This window comes from Solanum stenotomum, chromosome 5, assembly GCF_019186545.1.
Source record: "Solanum stenotomum isolate F172 chromosome 5, ASM1918654v1, whole genome shotgun sequence".
Taxonomy (NCBI): Eukaryota; Viridiplantae; Streptophyta; class Magnoliopsida; order Solanales; family Solanaceae; genus Solanum; species Solanum stenotomum.
Genome location: NC_064286.1, coordinates 55894071 through 55916083, shown reverse-complemented (window position 1 = coordinate 55916083; position 22013 = coordinate 55894071). Strand labels below are relative to the sequence as shown.

The 22013-nt window shown below is 31.8% G+C and overlaps 3 protein-coding genes and 1 long non-coding RNA gene across 5 annotated transcripts in view; all 4 read left to right on the top strand.

Annotated features, from left to right (window-relative positions):
• The window catches only part of LOC125866403 (uncharacterized), a 220536-nt gene that overhangs the window by 20915 nt on the left and 177608 nt on the right, over positions 1–22013 (top strand). The gene's annotated exons all lie outside the window — the stretch shown is intronic.
• The window catches only part of LOC125866398 (NADH dehydrogenase [ubiquinone] 1 alpha subcomplex subunit 1), a 93044-nt gene continuing 71732 nt past the window's right edge, over positions 702–22013 (top strand). The window contains exon 1 of the mRNA XM_049546798.1: positions 702–708. The gene's annotated coding sequence lies outside the window, so the exon portion shown is untranslated. The remainder of the gene's footprint in view (positions 709–22013) is intronic.
• Positions 3727–11246, top strand: LOC125866379 (uncharacterized). Its single transcript, XM_049546776.1, has 9 exons — positions 3727–3976; positions 4068–4735; positions 5451–5527; positions 5686–5854; positions 5975–6063; positions 6202–6366; positions 6536–6613; positions 9469–9572; positions 10602–11246. Exons 2-9 carry the CDS (start codon positions 4090–4092, stop codon positions 10705–10707), a joined length of 1434 nt encoding a protein of 477 aa, XP_049402733.1. The 5' UTR covers positions 3727–3976; positions 4068–4089; the 3' UTR covers positions 10708–11246.
• Positions 11840–13891, top strand: LOC125866390 (uncharacterized). Of its 2 annotated transcripts, none has more exons than XM_049546790.1 (2): positions 11840–12060; positions 12488–13891. In XM_049546790.1, the coding sequence occupies exon 2, from the start codon at positions 12621–12623 to the stop codon at positions 13569–13571; it is 951 nt and encodes a 316-aa protein (XP_049402747.1). In that variant the 5' UTR covers positions 11840–12060; positions 12488–12620; the 3' UTR covers positions 13572–13891. The 2 variants fall into 2 exon arrangements, with proteins under 2 accessions (XP_049402747.1, XP_049402746.1); XM_049546789.1 differs by having other exon boundaries at positions 11865–12060; positions 12332–13891.

Genomic DNA, 22013 nt, shown 5'->3' with positions numbered 1-22013 from the left:
TGGTTCTTATACATCATATTAACAATTGAAATATGATCGAAAGAAAAAATCTTCTTTTGATAAGGTGTCTTCCTATACCTATGAATTTCATTGGACTCAGAAATGATACATTAAAAGAATCCGTTAGGTAAGACTTCTTAGAAAATTGTAGAGACCATTTATTGGGGGTATGGGTAGATTTGAAAGAATAATAATTAATGTCCTTTCTATATTCATTTAGCAAATGTTGTCTCTCGCAACGTGGGTGACCATTTGGGAATTAACGTCTTGGTCCTCTAAGAAGCAATGGCAAGACATGACACAACTTTAATTTTTTGAGTATATGATTTAAGATAGGAAGTTATGAAGGTCGTAGATTAGGATAAAAGGTTAGTAGGTAGGTGAGCATTGTTTTATTTTCTAGGAAGATATATTGGTGCATTGTTTCTATTTCCTGATTCTTATTTTTATTTTTTTACCAATAGTAGTAAAATTTGTCTCGTAGTTGACCTATTATACAACCTTTGTTACTCCTCGTTATTTATTGTGCTTCAGTTATCACATTAGCTGGTTATCATTATTGTCCGGCCTCTCCATCTTTCCTTTTTATTTGTCCAATTTTGACTTTTAACTAACGGTGGGAATTTTAATTTTTGGTAGAAAAATTTAATAAATTTTGGGTCGGTAGATAGGATTAGGACACATGTATCACCGTTAGTATAAAGGGTATATACGCTCTAAAATTTGAACGGTAAGGTCATTGGTGTACCGAAAGTATAACGAAGGGTATACTCATACCCGGGGGCGGCTCTGCCTTATAAAAATTAAGGCATATGCCTTAGGCCCCCAATTTTGGAAGGCCTCAAATTTTTACCAAAAACAAATTATGTGTTATTTTTTTATTAAAAAAATTAAATATTTATAATAAAAAGTGTATATATATATATATATATATATATTTCTTTTCTAACATTCACATTATTTATTTTTTAAAACTCATTTTTACTTAGTCAGTTTGGAAAGCCACTTGGTAATTGAAATTGGTGTAATTACTAGGTTAGTAATTACACTGACCTGTTTGGTTGTCACAGTGTAATTACACATGCCTGTTTGGATGCCACAGTGTAATTACACATGTTTTGTTTGGATGCACAATTGCAATTATAAAATTATAATAAATTTTAAAAATAAAAATTAATTATTTAAAATTTATACTAGACAAATAAGAAACTTTATAAATGACATTAAATTAAATATTTAAGATATATATTCTTGTTTGAAAATATATTAATTAATAAACATATTTTCTGTATCTATTATTATGAAAAAATAATTGATTTATATTTTTTCAAATTAATATATTTCAATTGAATTGATCGTAACAACTAAAAGTATGAAGTTTCTATGAATATCGTAAAATGCATGTTTGATAAAAAGAATAATATATAAATAAAATGTCATATATTATTAAATGTTTGACAAAAATATAATCTATCAAGTCTAATTAAAAAGTGACGTGCAATGTAAATTCAATATTACTAAAACAAATGAAACTGAAAAATATAACATAAGTTATAATTCAAAGCAAAAAATTTAACATAATACTCTTATAATAAATTTCAACATGGCAATAAATATGATTTATTTTTATTTTTTCTTAATAAAGAAAACGTAAGTCTATAACCTTACTTAACAATAAATTCTATTTTAATTTAAAAATTAGAATACTAATAAAATTATGCTAATGAGAAAATAAGCATGGCATAAAGAAATAGATAATACGAGAAAATTACATAGAATCATGTAAAGTAAGGTTGAGAACAAGAAGAAAATGAATATAATAATATAAAATAAAAAAATAAACTTTTACAAATTTTTAGAATAATAAAAATAAAAAAAGAACTTAAAATAATAGAAGTAAAAAAAATTAAAACAAAAAAAAAATAGAAATAAAAAAGAAGAGATTAAAAAGTAATCAAGTGGTAATTACATGGTGTAATTACCAGCAATTCACAGCCTCTACCTGTGAATTGTAGAGTGTAATTACCTCCTGCCAATTACACCAATTACCTGCTGACCAAGTAATTACATGTCCTTCCAAACAGGACAAGACAATGTAATTACGCCAATTACACAAAATTCAATTACCAGGGTGTCCTTCTAAATAAGCCCTTAAACTTTGTCTACTTATTACTTACAGAATTGTGTTAACAATTCATATACTGATTGCTTCATTAGAATAATATTTTTCAACGTTAAATTGATAAAATCTTATCTAACACTAATAATTTTAAATAAAAAGAAGTACTCGAAAAAATCATCTATAAAAAAAAATTAAGTAATAATTTGCATCTAAATAGTTAGAAAAATAAATATGTATGAAATTTGTTAGGCCTCAATTGAAATTTCGCTTTAGGCCCCAAATTCCGTTGAACCACCCCTGCTCATACCATTTACGATATTTCAGGGGTATATTTGTCCTTTTTCCCTTGTTTTATTAGCTGTTTTGATGTATGTTACTTGAGTCGAGGTCTTTCGAAACAACATCTTTGTCTCCCCAAGATAATAATAAGATCTACGTACACTCTATCACTACATTTGAAATGCAACTTGTTGTTCTCGTATCAAACATCTAAGATCAATTTTAGTTTTAGGCTTTAATTAGGATTAGACAATCTATCTAAGCTATTGAAAATCTTTTTAACTCTATAAGGAATTAAATAACCTAACATTACTCAAATGGAAATGCCTAACTGATAATTCATTTTCCACCAACTATTATTGACAATTCACGTAAGTCCTTAAAAAAAAAAACTAATAACCCCATTAATTTTCCACCAACCACATGAATATTTTCTTTTAAATATTTTACACTTTACACCAACTTGTAAAGATGGAATTATAACTTATATTTATCCAGACATGACTTTCATTTTTTATTTATAAAAAAATAAAATAACTTACTAATTGGAGTTTTTAGTCTAGTTAAAATATACCAAACATATATATAACTTTAAGTTAATTCTACCATCAAAATTATTTATTGAATTAGAGAAATAATTTATTATTATATTCTACAGAGCCAAAAACACCACGTGATTGTTCTCATCTGTTTTAATTTTAGTGAATAAAGTTATCTAGTACTTCTTCTGTTTAAAAAGAGAATGATCATTTTTCCTTTTTAGCAACATTTTAGTTTTAACTTTCCACGTGTCATATTTAAGGCTACAAAATTAAATGACATTTTGGTATATTTGATATAACTTTAATTTAAGGTCATAAAATTTAAAAGTTTTTATTTTTATTTTTTTTAACTCCATACCAAGTCAAAGTGTGCAGAAATTGATTGGAACACCATAGTCATAAAGTTAAAATAAAAAAAAACCTTTTATGAAGCTTCTTTTTTAAATTTGTTTTTTCTTTTAATATTTCATATCTGCATTAAAGTCTCACTAAATTCGAATTTGTGATGACATGTCACATATTAAAGACTAAATTTGGATTTGCACAGAAAAAGTATATATTAAAGGATAAAATATTTTTTTTTACTAAAAGCAATTTTCTGGGACTCGAATTCGAAACATATGATGAATGTGTTTTGACGGTTGAAAAAAATATTTTAGCTCTCTTCTTCTTATGGCACACAACCCTTTTTCAGACAGCCAGAAACGAAGAGAGCCCAAAAAGGCCACATAGCCCCCCCACACCACCCCCACCCCCTACCCACCCCACCACCATTACCGCAAATTTCACCCACCCCCCACCATCGCCTTCATTATCATCCCTACATTGCATTTTCAATTTCATTGATTTCTTCATCTTTCGTTTTTTTTTTCTGAAGCACTGTTGATTCGCCGCGTTGACTGATTGTTCTTCATTTTCTTCCCTCAAATTGTATGGATTGAGTGTTCGTTTACGTTTTGTTGATTCGCATTTCTTGAAGGAATCGTTCTCCGTTTGATCGTCTAAGTTCTTCCACGGCGTTTCCATATCGAAGGTGAATTTTTTTTTATGATTATATTGGTTCTTTTCGTTTTGGGGTTTGCTTTTTTCAGCGTTTTGATCTTTTTTTATTTTTTATTTTTTAGGGTTGGGTCTAGGGTTAGGGCGATGCGGATGGAAGCGTCCGGTGCAAATTCGGACGCTCAAAGAGGTATTTCATCAACGAGTAATAATATTGGTAGTAATTCTAGAAGGCATGGAGCACAATTGTCGGCTGCCAATTTATTTCGTTCTCCGTTATCGACGTTGTTGGAATATTCTGGAATTTTAAGGACAAGATCAAGTCATACAGAATCGGATAGTTTGATAAATAGTCAATTTCAGCCTCGTGTGGATGATGCTGGGACATCTCCAGCTTCTCCGGGTGGCTCTGGGGAAGTTTCGATTAGGATTATTGGTGCTGGTGAGCAGGAACATGATAGAGTTGGGAATGTAGTGCCATCACCAGCTGTTGGTGGAACACTGAGGGAAGGGGATGGGGAAAATGAAGTTTTTGGGAGGACGATTTCAAGGTCGGGGTCTGCAGCTTCAGTTGGAGCATTGGAGAGTCAATCTAGTGATAGAGGGGCGGGAGATGGAGTTACTCATCAGGTGAATGGAAGCACGGAGACAGGGACTACGGATGGTGCTGGTGTTAATAATAGGGAGTCTTCTTACCAAAGATACGATATACAGCAAGCTGCCAGGTGGATTGAGCAAATTATTCCATTCTCTTTGCTTTTGTTGATTGTTTTCATTCGGCAACATTTGCAAGGTATTCTCCATGGTAACTAAGAGATTTTCACTTGAAACTGTTCATCATAGTTCTTGCTTGTACTTTTGACTGTTTCATGTACTTAATAATGCTTGCTTGGGTTTTCCTTTATTCTTTTGACTCTCAAGTAGCCAGAGCCATTTCATTGCTATTGTGTTGCCACAATATTGTCTCTGCAGTTAATGCGGAAGAGGATCAAGTGTTTTTCTATGCATTTCACATTTGACAAAATCGGAGTCATATGGTTTGCGGATTGAACTTATGTACTTCACTAAGAAATGATACATGTATGGCCGTATGAATACTTTATCCATTAGACTGCTACTTATCTTGGTTAGTTAATGCGACTTTCTAGTATTTTCGACCAATTTATGCTAACATGAGTTGTATTGTATTTATAATTTGTTTTAGTAGTGGTTGACTACTTTGTTTTTTCTTGTACATTCAAGTGAAAATGACTGCAATTCACTTCTCTCTCCCCTCTGTCCATCCTTGTCCTCTCACCTTGTGTCCTTGTTTCCTTCCCTCCCTATTTATTGGGGAGGGGGGTGGGGGATAGTGATGGTATCTACGTACTGTTTTTTTTTTCTTATTAAAAGTTATGATGGCTATAAATTTTCTTGGTTTGCATGTTTGAGGGTTACTGTGCTTTACCATAATTTCCATAAGTTAGTATTTCTCAAGATTGCTCTTTGTTTTGTGCATGAACCCACAGGTTTTTTTGTTACAATTTTGATTGCTGCTGTCATGTTCAAGTCAAATGATATTGTAAAGAAGCAGACTGCACTTAAGGTGATGTAAAATGCCCTCACCACACCAATCCTCAACAAGGGAAGAACCAAAAAAGAATAGAAGGAGCTGATATGCTGATTACTCTTCCTGCCTTTTCTGCTTGATACTTTTCTCATACTAATAAGCAATGAAATTATTGATCTTCTTCTTCCTTGCAGGGTGAGAGGAAAATCTCTATTCTGATCGGCATATGTATTCTGTTCAGCAGTTATTTATTTGGGTTTTACTGGTGGTACCGAAATGATGATCTTTTGTCTCCGTTGTTGATGCTTCCACCAAAGGCCATACCTCCTTTTTGGCATGCCATCTTCATGATCATGGTGAACGGTGTGTTCTAATGAAGTTGTCCTGATTAGAAATCTCTTGCTCAGCATCTGGATTCTCATGTGTGAATAATTTGAAAAGATATCATGGAGTTGACTTCTATCGCTTTGCTTTCCTTGATAGATACTTTGGTCCGTCAGGCGGCAATGGTCTTCAAATGTTTTCTTCTGATGTATTACAAGAATAGCAGGGGCCGGAACTACCGTAGGCAGGTGACAGCAGTTTAGATAGATTTATTCGCCCTGTCATTTACTCAATAGGCATTATCTCTTTCTTGCTCTGTGCTAACTGCTATTTGTGTGTATAAATAGGTGAAAAAGAAGCTTTCTGATAAGTTATTTTCCATACAGGGTCAATTGTTAACTTTGGTTGAGTATCTTTTACTGCTGTATCGTGCTTTGCTCCCAGCTCCAGTTTGGTATCGTTTCTTTTTGAACAAGGAGTATGGAAGCCTCTTTTCATCATTAATGACCGGGCTGTATCTTACTTTCAAGCTCACTTCTGTTGTCGAGAAGGTATGTTTTTCCAATAAATCTGTTTTTTCTTCCATATATTTGTTGTCCTTCAGTATCTTAATCGTTCTGTTTTAGAGAATGCAGCATCCTAGTCTTTCTAAATTTTAAGGGTCAACATTGTCATTGTTCTAACCTATTTTTCATTTGATCCTACCTTCATATTCTGCAGGTCCAATCCTTCTTCACAGCTTTAAAGGCGTTGTCACGTAAGGAGATTCATTATGGAGTATATGCGACTTCTGAACAGGTAATATGGGTTTGTTCTTTTAATAAACAAAAATAGTAATAAGTATGTTTCCTAAGTTGCTTAAGATGGGTTTCATCTTCTTTTTCGATAAGACAATTTTCCTCTTCTACTGCTCATGGCAAAGAAGAATTATATAAGAGAAGCTCATAATGCAACATAGAACTCGATTATCCAAAGTCAGAATTTTTTGTTCTCAAACACAATAATTTCAAACTTAGAAACCTATCATCTGGTGATTTGGTTTATTTTTCTGCCTTGGAGGAATCACAGTTTGAAAAGTTCCAGATTGCTGTGCTGTTTACTGGAAAAGTTTCATTTTGAGTATATGGGGAAGAAAATCTTACTCTAGTATAGTTGTTTTTAATTAGCATATTGGGTGTTGGAGAGATTCCCTTCTACTCCAGAATGAAATAAATGCAGTTCATCCCTTGCTCCTCGTCATTTTATTGGCAGCCATTTGCTTTATCCATGTTTTTTTTTTGAGAATTTCCTTGGGGAGTATGTGATATATTCCATTTGAAGGAAAAGTGATGAAGTATATACTCACTACTGCTCATAAATGTGTTACACATCCCAATGATTGCAGAAGCCATACTTTATTGCTGGTGCACACACCCATTCTATTTTATTTTTGCTGGTGCAGTTGCCCATATATATATATATATATATGAGATAGTCACATACTTCAATATTTTATTTTATGGTGGCCATTGTGAGATTAGGAGCGTGCTCAATGTTTATCATGAAAAGAAAGATTATCAATAGGAATTTTACCTTCTCAAAAAAAACAAAAAATAAAAGAAAGATTATCAATAGGCAATTATTGTGTCCATAAAGCATGGCTGAATGGTTAAGGTATAGAAATAATAACTTGTAGATCTCATGGTCAAATCTGAGCTACGACATTCAGTCACTTAGTATGGGCCCATCAAATCTAGCTATGGCGAATAGATTTACCTGACATCTCTGCACATAAGTCGACTCTGACACCAACATTCATTAGCAACTACGTTTATGCTTCAATCCCAAACAAGTTGTGGTCGCTATTTGAATCCTCAATGACCATGCCGCTCCATTAAGCTCATCTTAGATAATAATAATAATAATAATAATAATAATAATAATAATAATAATAAGAATAATAATAAATATTTTTAAAAAGTATTGACATATTATGAATAAATATTTTTTCTGTCACTTAAATAACTATCAAAATTTTATAGTCTATGAGTATATAAGATATAAAAGACTATAATCTTTACATTTTATTTGCTGGTAATGTAGTGTTGAGAATTGGATTTGAGTTTCTCTACACTTCCCATGACCAGCTATAGCCTAACCAATCTTCTCCTACCTCGGATAGTAATTTCTTTTACCATCCCTGTCAAGGTTGGGAAACTTGATATCGTTAAAATAATGATCTTTACATCTTAGTTTCATATTTGTATGAAGAGGACACACCTTATTAATATTACATATAGGAATAGAATTGGGCTGTACACATCTGTGTGTGACATTTAGTTATTTGAATTATTTATTGAACTTAAGACAGCATCTCTTTATACGCTTAGCATCCTCTTGATGCTAGCAATGAATCTACTTAATAAAAAATATTGATGCGAATTTCTAAAAAATAAATTATTTATTGATGCAAATTTTCAATTTTCCCCCTTGAAACTGTTGTAGCCAGCGAGCTGCTTTTTCTAGAGTACACATTATAAATAATTTTGATTGGAAGTTCTGGTTTTCACAGAAATGTCATTCTGGTTCATAATCTGGTTGGATCATTTGGTCTAATCCATAAAGCTCTTCTCCTGTTTAGTAAAACATTATCACATCATGGAATTCTTTCTCTTATATGGATATACGGTGGCCTTTCGTGCCAATTCTTGTTCTCTCTGTGGCTTTGCGTTGCAGCACCTGTTATTGCTGTTGTTAATTGTAATACACGCTAAATTCATGTGAGCTAATTGTGTTAAACAAGATTTGCCTTTTAATTGGGATTAACTTTTATCATTCATGTTATGGATTTCGCTGCCTATAACAAGTTTCAGCAGCAGGTGTATCTTCTTACCTATCTTTTGATTGGTCAGTTGTCTACTCTCTCACACAAAAAGAAGAAAGCATGTTCACCTGTGTACATCCTTACCTATTCTCTGCCTTGGTTGGGAGGAGCAAGTCCTTATTCATCCTAACCTTTTGGTGCCTTGCAAATTGGTTAGAGTTCTGTGCGAACAGTGATTTTGACAGGTTTGGGAAGCTCCACGGAGGACTTCAAGTGTTAGCTTATCAAAAAGAAAAATTAAGAATAAAAGAAAAAGAAAATACATCAAATGTGAAATTTGGAGTTACTTTGTATCCTGGAAGCTATTTTTTAAAGAAAGAGTATACAGTTTAGTACATGACCGGGTGTTGGAAAAATTCAAGTGCTCTTGAATTGAGTTGGGGAAAAGCTACTAGAGTTGTATCCTTCGGGATGGCCTAGTGGTTTGGGCTTGGGACTTCCATCTTGTAGGTCTCAAGTTTGAAACCCCTTGCCAGAGAAAGCAAGGGGTTTGCCTTCTGGGTCGAGCTTGTCGCATCGGGCTTGCCTAGTGCGAGTTACCTCTCTTGTGTTGTTTGCGAGCTATTGCATAGGAGCGGGGTTTTTATTATGTGTGCATCCAAAGGGTAGCAGCTGCGGGTTTCCCTTGTCATAAAAAAAACAAAAAAACTACCAGAGTTGTAACGGTCTTTTGAAGATGAGAAATGAATAATCATCCTTGTAAAATGTTTTCAGTAAATATTGGACTTATTAACTGAATTGTTTTCTTTAAGTGCTTACTGAAGCTCTAGGACAATATGATTAATTTCAGGTCAATGCTGCTGGGGATCTCTGTGCTATTTGCCAGGAGAAAATGCATACACCAATCTTACTACGTTGTAAACATATATTCTGTGAAGACTGTGTGTCTGAATGGTAAGTTATCTGCACTTCTCTTCAGCCAGTTGTGCTTTGACTCACTTTAAGCATGAGCCATGTGTGCTGGAGTAAACCTTTTGTTAAAATGGAGTTATCTCCTTTCTCTCATTAGTCACCTAAGTTTTAAAAGTAATGAGCACAACATGTATAACATAAGATTGCAAATAGCATATGAACCATAGACAAGCAATATTTGATATCCCTTTCTTCAGTTTCTTTGAACTTATTCAACCTTGAATTGGTAATGGACTTTATTATGCCTAATGCTAGTATCTTCCCTCCGACCCAAGCAAAAGGATAATTTAGTTTTATCAATTTTTACTGGATAGAAACACTCAAGCAAAAGTAGATATATGATGTGTTTCTTCTTTGATATGATAAGCTTCATCCTCCAACCCAGGAGCCAACAATTACCCTTTCCCAATTAGCTCCNTATTTGATAGCCCTTTCTTCAGTTTCTTTGAACTTATTCAACCTTGAATTGGTAATGGACTTTATTATGCCTAATGCTAGTATCTTCCCTCCGACCCAAGCAAAAGGATAATTTAGTTTTATCAATTTTTACTGGATAGAAACACTCAAGCAAAAGTAGATATATGATGTGTTTCTTCTTTGATATGATAAGCTTCATCCTCCAACCCAGGAGCCAACAATTACCCTTTCCCAATTAGCTCCTTCAGTGGCTCGAACCCTCAGCCTTACTATCAGAAGTGAAGTGGGGAGGTCTTTACTAGAGGCTATTTACTATGCGTCCTTGTCAAAATTAGATTGACACAATGCTATCTATTATGTAATGAAATAGGATGGCATCTTCCTTGCCGTTGTTTTTGGTTGACCCATTTTCTGTTGATGTACCGTTTTGGAAATTAATATTGTGCTATTATGTTTTCTCCTGATTCTGAAGAATTACTTGTTTCCTCTTTGTCCTATTTAATGCCTAGAAAACAACCATGGAATAGTTGTAATGAGAATTAGGAAAATTGCATTTTTTGTTGGTTGCTTGATGGCTCTAATTTGTGGTGCCAGGTTTGAGAGGGAAAGGACATGCCCTCTGTGCAGGTCTTTAGTAAAACCTGCCGATCTAAAATCATTTGGTGACGGATCAACTAGTCTCTTTTTCCAGTTATTCTGAAGAAATTGTTGTCGATGAGAGGGAGTTTCTTCAAAAGCTGCCAATTTCACTAAGAACAGCTATAGCTGAACGCCCATCCATGGAAAAGCATATTGACACACTTATTTCAGAATCCTGATCTGTTTGCTCCCGAAAGTACCAATTGGCTCAACGCAGTCTCTGAGGCCATTGTCTATACACAGTTCCACACAAGGAGCAGGCTATTGTTCATATGTTTGCGAGGAGAAAATGTTTGTATCCGTCCATTAATCAACAGAACTTTCAAGTGTACAATGTATGAAATAGTGTTGTAGTTAGATATATCTTTTTTTATCCCCATGGCCAGTTAGGTTTCATCCCCTAAACAAACCTATACAGAAAAATGCTTATTTCTACCAGTGGTGTTTGTATGTAAAATCAAGCTGGCATCTTTTGGGAAAAGCATAGTCTTGGTTGCCTCGAAGATTTTGCGACCATCATTTAAGTCTGTATCCGCAATGCATAAACATTTGTAAGTTCACCTATTTTAATTTCAGACATGCCACGTTTGGAGTTTCATATGATTGAAGTTCAACCTAATTTTTTTCTTTGATTTATTCTTTCAAAATCTCTAAATTTGTCACATGAAATTCTGTTCTCCTTTTGTCACCGCAAATATTTTATAATTAAACCAAATGTCTACATAGAATTAGTAACAATAGAATATTTAGTTATACAGCTAGCGCACACATTAGTTTTATATGAATAAAGTACAACATATTTAATTGGAAATAAAATATTACAACCAAAAAGACTCTTCTCAATCATTAGAAAATTTAGTACCGAGTTTATTCTTTGCAAAAACAGATATGGAGTATCATTTTTTTGTAGAATTCACAGCTCAATCATGGAGTATACCATAATTTTATTTTACTTTTACTTTATCACGTTTCATTTATTGACAGTCAATTAATATAAGAAAGATTACAATTTATACAATTTTTAAATATCTAAATTAATTTACTTTTAAAGATTAGACAAATATGGAAAATTAATTAATTAGACTACATGGGGACTACTAACCCTTTTCCACATTTCATCCCACTGTTTCTTCTCCTTTTTGGCATTCACTTTACTACTTCTCCTCTCTCTCCTCTTCTCACACCACTTCTTCATCTTCAACAAAATTTCCATTTTCCTTGCTCTTTCATACCTAACTCATTCATCCTTTTCTTGTTTTTTTCTAAATACCAACTTTTTGAAACAATGCCAACTTGGATTTGAAGTAATTCCTCATATTTTTTCTAGACCCATTTTTGTTACAATGCCAACTTCTGCTGTCTGAGCTATCTTCTCTGATATCAACTGAAGTGTTTGACGTCAATTTCAATCCTGGTAAACTTTCATTTTATCATTCAAACAGAATAAGAAGTTCGCATTTTTCCCTGTGAAAAATCATTAAAAATTGTTTTTAAGGGTTTAGGAATTGGTTAGTAAATTGATGGATCTGGGTTGGTTTCAGTGGAATCAAGTTCATTATTTGACTCCAGTCTACTTTTGAACAAGAATTACCACAAAAGGTGTTTGGAATTATCGACTTTTCAACGGGTTAAAGTATCAAGTCTACTTGCTTTTTCATACTGTTACCGTTATATTTGTTTTGCAGTATCAGATTCTTCAATGAATTTAAAGTACATAAAGTGTGAACCTCAAGTCTGTTTGAGATATTTAAGTAGTTGAGTTTTCGTTTTGTTTTACTGGGTTCATTTTGGATCTGAGAACTCTATCAGTATATAAGTTGTGACAATTTTTGGGCTTGTAGGATTTAGTTGGTTAGTTTTGGTGCTTGCAAGCAAGCATAGTCAATATTGTTGTCGAGAATAAGAAGGTGTGTTTGCGGATTGACATTGTTGTGACTTGTGGATCTGCAGTGTGAATTAACGAAGTTGTGAAGCATGATGAGGCTTCTTGGAAGTCTCACGATGCTTCACCTTCTAATGTGGTTGTTTTGGTTGCCGCGATTAGGCAGTTCTCAGGTAACTGACTTTCCTATAGGGGCTGCACGGGTACTAGATGCACTCCTCCAGGATTATGCTTATCGTGCATTTGATAGCCCGAGAATTAGAACAGGTGTTATCTATGATGGAAATGGCCCCTCAAATTTGACAGGGATTAAGGTGTCTGGATTGAGGCTTAGGAGTGGCAGCTTAAGGAGTCGAGGATTTGAAATGTATAAAGAGTTTAAAATACCTGTTGGTGTTGTTGAACAGCCTTTTGTTGAGAGGCTTGTTCTTGTCTACCAAAATTTGGGCAATTTTTCTTCAACGTATTACAACTTATCTGGCTACATGTACTTAGCTCCTGTATTGGGTCTTCTTGCTTATGATGCATCAAACTTGGCAGCAACTAACTTGCCTGAGTTGGATATCAAAGCTTCCGGTCAGCCCATCTCAATACGATTTTCAGATGTCAAGCCGTTGCCTGTTGGATCATCTCCAAAGTGCGTTTCAATTGACTTACAAGGGTCTCTGAATTTCAGCAATGTTTTGTCAGATAACACTTGCACAACCTTTCAACAAGGACATTTCTCTATTGTGATCGAGTCAATTGCTCCTGGTCCATCCCCTCCAACAGAAACACCCATAAATCATCATAAGGGAAAGAAGAACAAGTCGAAAGTCTGGATAATTGTTGGTTCGATAGTAGGAGGACTATTATTGATGTTTCTTTTAGGTCTTCTAATAGTGTGTGCGAGCAAGTACAAACACAAGAAGAAAATGCAACAAATGGAGAGGGCTACGGAGGTTGGAGAGTCATTACAAATGACTAAAGTCGGGAGCACAAAAGCACCGGCTGCTACTGTAACACGAACACAACCTACACTAGAAACTGAGTACAGACCCTGATTTTTCCCATCTACACAAGCTCTGCTTCACATGTCCACATTCTTGTTTTGTTGATGTTATATATTCTTCCAACCACACTCCTTTTTCTTGGTGTTGCTTTATTCAATTATTTTGTAGGTTTATGATAGCAATGTGAATTGTAGCATGGTTATTGTGTAAACAATAATCTTTTAGCTTTCACATTAGCCATTCATATTTGTGGTGGTTTGTTATGGTGTGCATTTATTCTTTTAGCATTTGTTAGAGTTCATTGTGATGAAAGTTTGTACAATTCATTGACAAGAAATAAAATATTTTGATAGGTTTTTTTTCTTTGCTTATTATGAATTCTTTCCTGACACCAAAGATATCACATCTAAAGTAAGATGATAGTGATTCAGTAAATGTCATTTGCTTTTTGTTGGCTTCAAGCTGTCCATGGAAGTTATCCTCCCTTTTCCTTCAGGTTAAAAAGTACAAATGCATATTTTTTTTTATTTCCCACCCGGTGTCCAGTACATCATATTGAAGCTTGACTAAATTTGGATTCGCGATGGGAAGTTTCACATTGGGGATAAAACGCTACCTAACAAAGGCGATACCGTACCCAAGGAGACTTGAATCTTAGATCTCTTGATTAAGAATGAAGGAGTATTTGTCACTCCACTACAATCATTGTTGGTACAAATGAAGAATTATTCAGACACCAAACACTCTTATGGCTAAAAGCAAAGGAATCCAATTCACAACTGGACAGATTTAGCGGTCTATTTTGCTCTTTGATGATTATAACATAGATCCAAAACCCTAGTAACTATAAAATATCAACAAAATAAAAGTTAATAATGGAAAGAGACCAAGTTTCCATGTCTTGTTTAACTAGTAGTGGCACTAAAATAAAATTTAAGGTTGGTCTAGTGATCAATGAGATGAGACAAACCTCAAAGATGAGGGTTATAAAAAAAACATCAGGTGATTTCATTTGATTAATCAAAACTTGTAAAGTAGCATGTGTTCGATGGAATATATTAGTCAGAGATGCATACAAATAGATACATAAATATGTTATTTAACTTGACTTTATTTCACATTTATGCACAAGTAAATTTTTAAACTTATATAAGGTTGAACAAATAGACACATGAGTCTTACATGATATAATACACATAAGACACAAATTACCACTTATCTATATGTTCAATTTTATATAAGTTTAAATGTGTATTTATGCACACCTAAAGTTAGAAAACATAAATATAATTTAAAACTAAGTTAAATGACATATTTATATAATATACAGAATAAACAATATTGATTAATTGGCTAGGGACTTGCTATATATGCTATTAACAACTTTTGAAGGAAAGGGCCAAGTGAAAGAAGCTGGAATAGACAGATAGAGTGGAAGCCATGAACCACTCATTATTTATCATAATTGGCTGAATGCTCATGAGTGGTGATGACATAAAAATATAGTGTGGACTGTGGACTCTACTCCCCACTACATCTGTGTTGCACTCTGGATGTTCACGTTATCAGGAGGTCACAAATTGAAATCGTAAAAAAGACTTTTTATAAATAAAATACAGAATAACGCTGTATTAGTAGACCCTTGTGCATGCAGCGGAGGAAGAAGCCTAGCTAATAGTTCAATTGAATTTAGTATTTTTTTGTTTAATTATGTATTTGTATTGAAAATATGTATACATATTAAAATTTAGAATCTAATTATTAACTATTGAAATCAATCGTTCTAAGCTCTACAACTCGAAAGTTGAAATTCTAATTTCGTCTCTGCTGTCGTGGTCTGATTCTTTACTAGACCCCAAACTAATGCACCAGCTCACTTTTTTTAGCATTTTGTGTACATAAGAGAGTCAGAGATATACTACTTACAACTGTATTGCTGCAGAATGCAGTATTTAATGAAATCAAAGGTAATTAATTCAAACTGGAATTGACTTTGGTAGCTAGCTATATAGTCAAAGATCCACATTTCAACTAGAATCTTCTTTAATGAATTTTTTTCTTAAATATCGAAATTCTTGATTAATGGAGGAACAGTATCATCATTTTGTTCAATAAGATATTAAAGTGAATGATTAACTCATTTCATACTAGAAATAATTGTAGAAATCCTTTGATAACTCGGATTTCTATAATTATATCATTATTTTTTTACGCAATTAAAGATTAAGGAATGAATCGCCTTTTCACTCCAGACTGGTAAATTTGGTAAATGGAGGTTTTTTCTCCGCTTTAAACGTCTTTTTCCACGCACCTTTGTACTTCACTTTCGCTTTATAATATATATATATATATATATTTTTTTTTTTTTTTTTTTATGTATATAGTACAATAAATGTTTAACCTTCTTTGACTTCTTCATATTTTAAATCCCCTTATTAAAAATCTTGATTTTACTATTAGAACTCGCAATGGATAGTATGTAAAAACCCTGATCTCCCTTTTAATAAATATTTTTAAACATATATTTTTTGCTATAACCCATCCCCACCCCACCCCCACACCAAAAGACACACCTACATTAACCAATAAATAAAGATTACGTATTTAATCAAATGGCATATAATTGAGTTATTAATTGAAGGGTAATTTAGATTTTGAAAATATGCATATTTGATCTAATAGGCGGAAGAAGCACGTTTAAGTCATTTATAATACGTTAAAGATATTTTTGATTCAATAAAGGAAAGAAGGGTAAAAATTGATTTAATAGGTGAAAAAAACGTTCTTAGAACATTTTCGTCCCTTTTCATCAATAGGAGGGGGGGGGGGGGGGGGGNTTGTTATCACATTCCAACCGCTATATATACTAGGCATAAGTCATAAATATGCTCTTTAACTTGGTCTCGTTAGATATTTATGTCCTTTATTTTGGAATATGCATAAGTAGACATTTAAACTTGAATAGAGTTGAACAATTAGATACACATGTCCTACGCAGTATTTCGTGTTCTATATGACATCCTACATTTATTGTGTCACGTAGGTCACATGTGCCTACTGTTCAATTTTATAGTACTTTAAATACTTATGTATATCCAAAATTAAAAAGCGTAAATATCAACTAAGATAAAAAAATAAAATAATAATAAAATAAAATAAAATAAATAAATATATATATATATATATATATTGTACTACCTATATACTACATTATCTTTGCTGCAAATATGCATATTTATGATATATTTTGAGTTCATTAAAATAAAATAATTTTGATTCAAATTTGATAGATGGATAAGAAAATTTACTAAACAAATATAAATAACAAATTTTGAGTCTAGTAATAGTAAAACAAAAAGTCTGATAAAATTTAGAAAAGTTAAAATTGTGAATTAAGCCCACGTTTTTTTTCTCTGATCTTCCTCTAAATCGTCATTAATTAGCTCATAGAAACAAACGATAATCATAACAATTAAGAAGGAATCTTTTGTTGTCATAATTCTAAACTTGCATGATTAACTTACAAATTCTCCGATCTAATTTATCCTCTCTTTTTGTCACTTGGCAAAATGAAATCGATTTGAAATATAATCAGAGACGGATTTATAATTTTAAATTTATGGAAATTTATTAAAGTATAGTTGATTTGAAGCATCACAATGATGCATAGCCTCTAAGATATGATGCACAGTTGGTCAAATATGATAAAACATTCTGAAAATACTATCTACAATAAAATAGTACGATAATTAAAATACAAGATACAGTAAATAGTAATAGAAATCTAAGGACAAGATACTACGACTAGCAATATCAAATTTGGAAGGATAAGTAACACAACACTTTACTATCAAAGGATAAGCGAGACAATGCTCTATTACCTTCTAATTTTCTATCCTAATCTATATCCTCCATAATCTCCTATCTAAGGTCACGTCTTTAGTAAGCTTCAACTACATCGATATCTTGTCTAATCACCTCCCCCAATACTTCTTCAACTTACCTCTACCTCTCCTGAAATTATCCATAGTCAACCTCTCACATTTCCACATTATATTTGTATGTATTTGCCCTTATATTTATGAAATTATGCATATCTCCTTTACACATGTCTAAACTATTCCAATATCGCTTCACGTTTCTTGTTCTCCACTGAGGCAACTCCTACCTTATCCCAAATAGCTTCATTTCTAATCCTATTTATCCTGGTATTCCACACCTCTACTGCAACATTCTCATTTTCATAACTTTCATCTTCTGAATATGTGAATTCTTGCTTACCAACACCCTATGCTCCATGCAACATAATTTCCCTATCAACTAGATCTAAATATTTTTTAATAGTAAAATTATATTTATATGTATAGTTTTATGAAAAATGATCTAATGGAATAAATGATACATATATGTCGAAAAGAGATTCTTTAGTAGCATTATCCTACAATATATATTTCAAAAATATAAAGGCAAATACATGAAAAAGGTATAAAATTGTACTATTCCATTTTGATTTTTTCTTTTCCGGTCTAATTGACTCATAAAAGTATAGTGCTTAATTGATTCATAAAGTATTATACTTCTGTTTAGCCTCTGTTTATCTTGTAATTTGTCATTGTCTTGCCTCCATTTGCTCATATTTATCTTAAAATACGAGTTCAAATTTTTTTGTACGTGTAAAATATTAGTACACCTATTATGAAAATTTTGATACGGTAATTCATTACAAATAAGGAAATCTTTAGGATCATTTTTTAAAATTCAATTTTTTTAACACACAAAAGAAACTATTTTCTCATATTACTTTGTAGCAAGTTAAGCAACTAATTTGTTTGAGTTGGATATCAAAGTTTCTGATCATCCCATCTTAATAAGTTTTTCAAATGTCTACTGCTTGTTGCATCATTTATAAAATATGTTTCAATTGATTTATAATGTTATATGAACTTAACGGTGTTGTCCTTTAACACATGCATAACATTTTAATAACGACATTTCTCTATTGTTATCAAGTCAATGATTCCTCCTCCTGCTCCGTGTCTCCAACCACGACCTCCACTATTTGTATCACCAACTATGAATGCCTTTCCAATTGGAGCATCCATAATTCATAGGAAAGAAGAATAAGTCGTAAGTCTCGATAATTGTTAGTTACTAATTATCAGGAGGACTAGTATTGATGTTTCTTTTTAATTATTTTGATAGTGTGCATGATAGTATAAACACCAGAAGAAAATGCAATGACTAAAATATGTTGCAGAAGTTGGAAAAGCATTACAAATCACTAAAGTTGGGAGCATAAGAGCATTTAGTGTACTGCTATTATTACACTCCTGCATACTAAATTATAAATGTCTAAAATTGGGAGCAAAAATTTGAGCAATTGCAATTACATATTCTTGTATCCATTTTTTTTTTGTATTGCTTTATTCAATTATTTAGTAGGCTTATGATAGCCGTGAAAATAATAACGTGGTTATTGTGCAAATACTAATCTATTTGTTCTCACATTAGACATTCATATTTATGAATAATATAAATAATGTGACTATTGTGCTAATAATAATCTCTTTGCTTAAAACATTGAGTGATCAGCAAAAAATATTTTGATGGTATTTTTCTTTGCTAATTTTTCAGACACCAAAGCTACAATAATTTATATTATTTGAAACAAGAGTGATTCAGTGAATGTCATTTGCTTTTTGTTGACTTCAAGTTATCTATTGAAGTTTTCTTTTTTCCTCCAGGTTAAGAAAAACAATTTATAGAATATTCAAAAAAAAAAAAAACTATCAAACACTCTAGTTTCTTCTGAAAATAATTTCTAACCAACCAGGGTATACCTAATTAGGCCTTAAGTTAAACTAAATAGGAGTCGTTTCGTAGAATGCATTAGAAAAAAAATAATGTATATATTAGTTCGGTATTATCATTTCTTTGTTTGATATTATTCTATAAATAACTAATACATACACCATAAATCATAATATTATCAATATAAATATGGATAACTTACATAAATCCCATAGTGTAAAACCTAAATTACCTTCTATCCCTATTCTTTTTCTAATTACACAAATCTCATGTTTTTAGGTATTTTGGATACATAATTAAGGATCCGGATACATTATTGTTGATACATTATATGTATCCATCTGTTGCACTTATTAAGGGGGGAAAAGCTGAAAAATCAAATTAAAATCTCATAGTATCCATCTGTGCACTAATTAAGGGGGAAAAAAAATTGAAAATCAAATTAAGATCCCATAAATTGCTCTATCCCATTCCAAATTATTGTCAAGGATTTAATCATATAGTGTAACAAACCAAAAAATTCAAAAATTAATTTTCTTTTCTTGTTCATCATTCTCTCTGTTTCATCCATTAGCCGAAAATTTCATACGATAAATAATGAATATTTCGATCTTCTTACGTTTCTTCTTACTTTCAATCATACATATATAAATCCTAACAAAACGAAGAAATTCAAATTTTCAAAATGCTTCGACCCCCCCTATTCAGCGAAGAAACTTTTCAGATTTGATTTAAAAACTTTTGTCGAAATTTTGGGTTAGCGAGGTGAGTTACGAAGGATACAAAAGTGATGGAATTGTTGTTCATAAGATTTTAGATTTGAGATCGATACATTATTGTTTGGTAATTGTTATGTATCAGATACATTTAGTATGAATTCGAATTTACATATCATGCCTAAAAAATTAGTGCATGATACATTATTATTTATGTATCTTATTTTGTTTGAGAAATACTATATTTAAAAAAATATATATTATACATGTAATTGTTCCAAATAACATGTGTTTTTGGTGTGTGATACATAACACAAAGTTTATGTATCAAGTACATTTATATTGAACATGATAAACACTAATCTAAGATTCAACAACATTAGAGTTATGTATTAATACCTTAAATATGAACATGATACATTGAATAAAACAAAGGCTATTGTAGCAGTGATGTATCAGATCAGTNTATTATTTATGTATCTTATTTTGTTTGAGAAATACTATATTTAAAAAAAATAAAATATTATACAAGTAATTGTTCCAAATAGCATGTGTTTTTGGTGTGTGATACATAACACAAAGTTTATGTATCAAGTACATTTATATTGAACATGATAAACACTAATCGAAGATTCAACAACATTACAGTTATGTATTAATACCTTAAATATGAACATTAAATATGAACATGATACATTGAATAAAACAAAGGCTATTGTAGCAGTGATGTATCGGATCAGTGATAACACTAATAAAGACTAATTTATTAATCAAAATAAGTGAGATACATTGAAAGTAAGCCCAAAAAACTGAAAGATCAAACCAACAGAATGAAGTGTATTAAGACCGCCATTAGAAATTCATGGAACTATTCCAAATGCACTCCAAGATGAACTTTGTGCATTAGCAAGTCTTTTCCACCCCTATTCCATAAAGAGACCGGGAGTAAAAGATTCAGTAATTTTTTAAAATGATTTTTTTAAAAAAAAAAATAAAGAAATCGAAAATTGAAGTGATTGAAAGAAATCTACTTGTTGAATAACTTGAAATCATAATTGAAAAGAGAAAAAAATTGAAATTCAAAAATAGATAAATGAAAGTAATTGTCGAGAGATATGTGGAGTGAAAAAAAGAAGGAAATCATGGGTAGGAGATTTCAAATTAATGTATCCGAAAAAAAGAAATGATGGGAGCAAAAAAGGAAATTTTTGATATTTTTTAAAATGGTAGGAAAAATATGATAATAAATGATGTATATTTAGGTAATTTTTCCAGGATACTAGTGAAATTTTTACAAATTTTTGTTACTCGTCATATCCTTGGCCCAAAACTTTATTGGGTTGGGGATTGTAGTATAAGGCCTGCAGTGAGAAATTAATGAGGTGATATAGTGGTAACTGGTATTGAGAAAATTGTATAAATAGCAAATTATTAATTCAAATTAAATGTTATAGCCATAGTTTATTTTAATTGTAATTCGCAGCAAACATCCCCTTTTTTTGCCATCTGATTTGGTATACAATTAGCCATTTTCGGTATACAATTAGTCATTTTATACATTTCAGTATAAAATGTGTTTGTGTTTGTATAAAGCGAGAGAAAAGTGTATATACAAATACAAATACATATATTTTCGTCCTATACACTTATAATTATACAAATACAAATCTTATTATACAAATTACAATGTATAAATGAATTTATACAAAACTGAACAATTTGTATAAAATTGGATGTTTGTAGCGAATTATACAAATTAAAAGCTTCATAGCAAACATAAAAATTGTTATGGAGCACAATTATGCAAATTATAGATTAACATACAAATGTAATTTTTATGTTTGTTATACGTGAAAGTTGCTCTAAATAATTTTGGATTATATTGCAACAATCGCTCTATCTGGCCCAAAAAATGATGATTGTTAATGAAAATAAACATTAACTTTACTATATACATGCAATGGTT

Coding starts and splice junctions, on each gene's coding strand:
- LOC125866379 (XM_049546776.1), top strand. CDS start 4,090: ATGCGGATGGAAGCGTCCGGTGCAAATTCGGACGCTCAAAGAGGTATT. Junction 5,528..5,685: donor AGAAGCAGACTGCACTTAAG/GTGATGTAAAAT, acceptor TCTTCCTTGCAG/GGTGAGAGGAAAATCTCTAT. Junction 6,064..6,201: donor GCCGGAACTACCGTAGGCAG/GTGACAGCAGTT, acceptor TTTTCCATACAG/GGTCAATTGTTAACTTTGGT.
- LOC125866390 (XM_049546790.1), top strand. CDS start 12,621: ATGATGAGGCTTCTTGGAAGTCTCACGATGCTTCACCTTCTAATGTGG.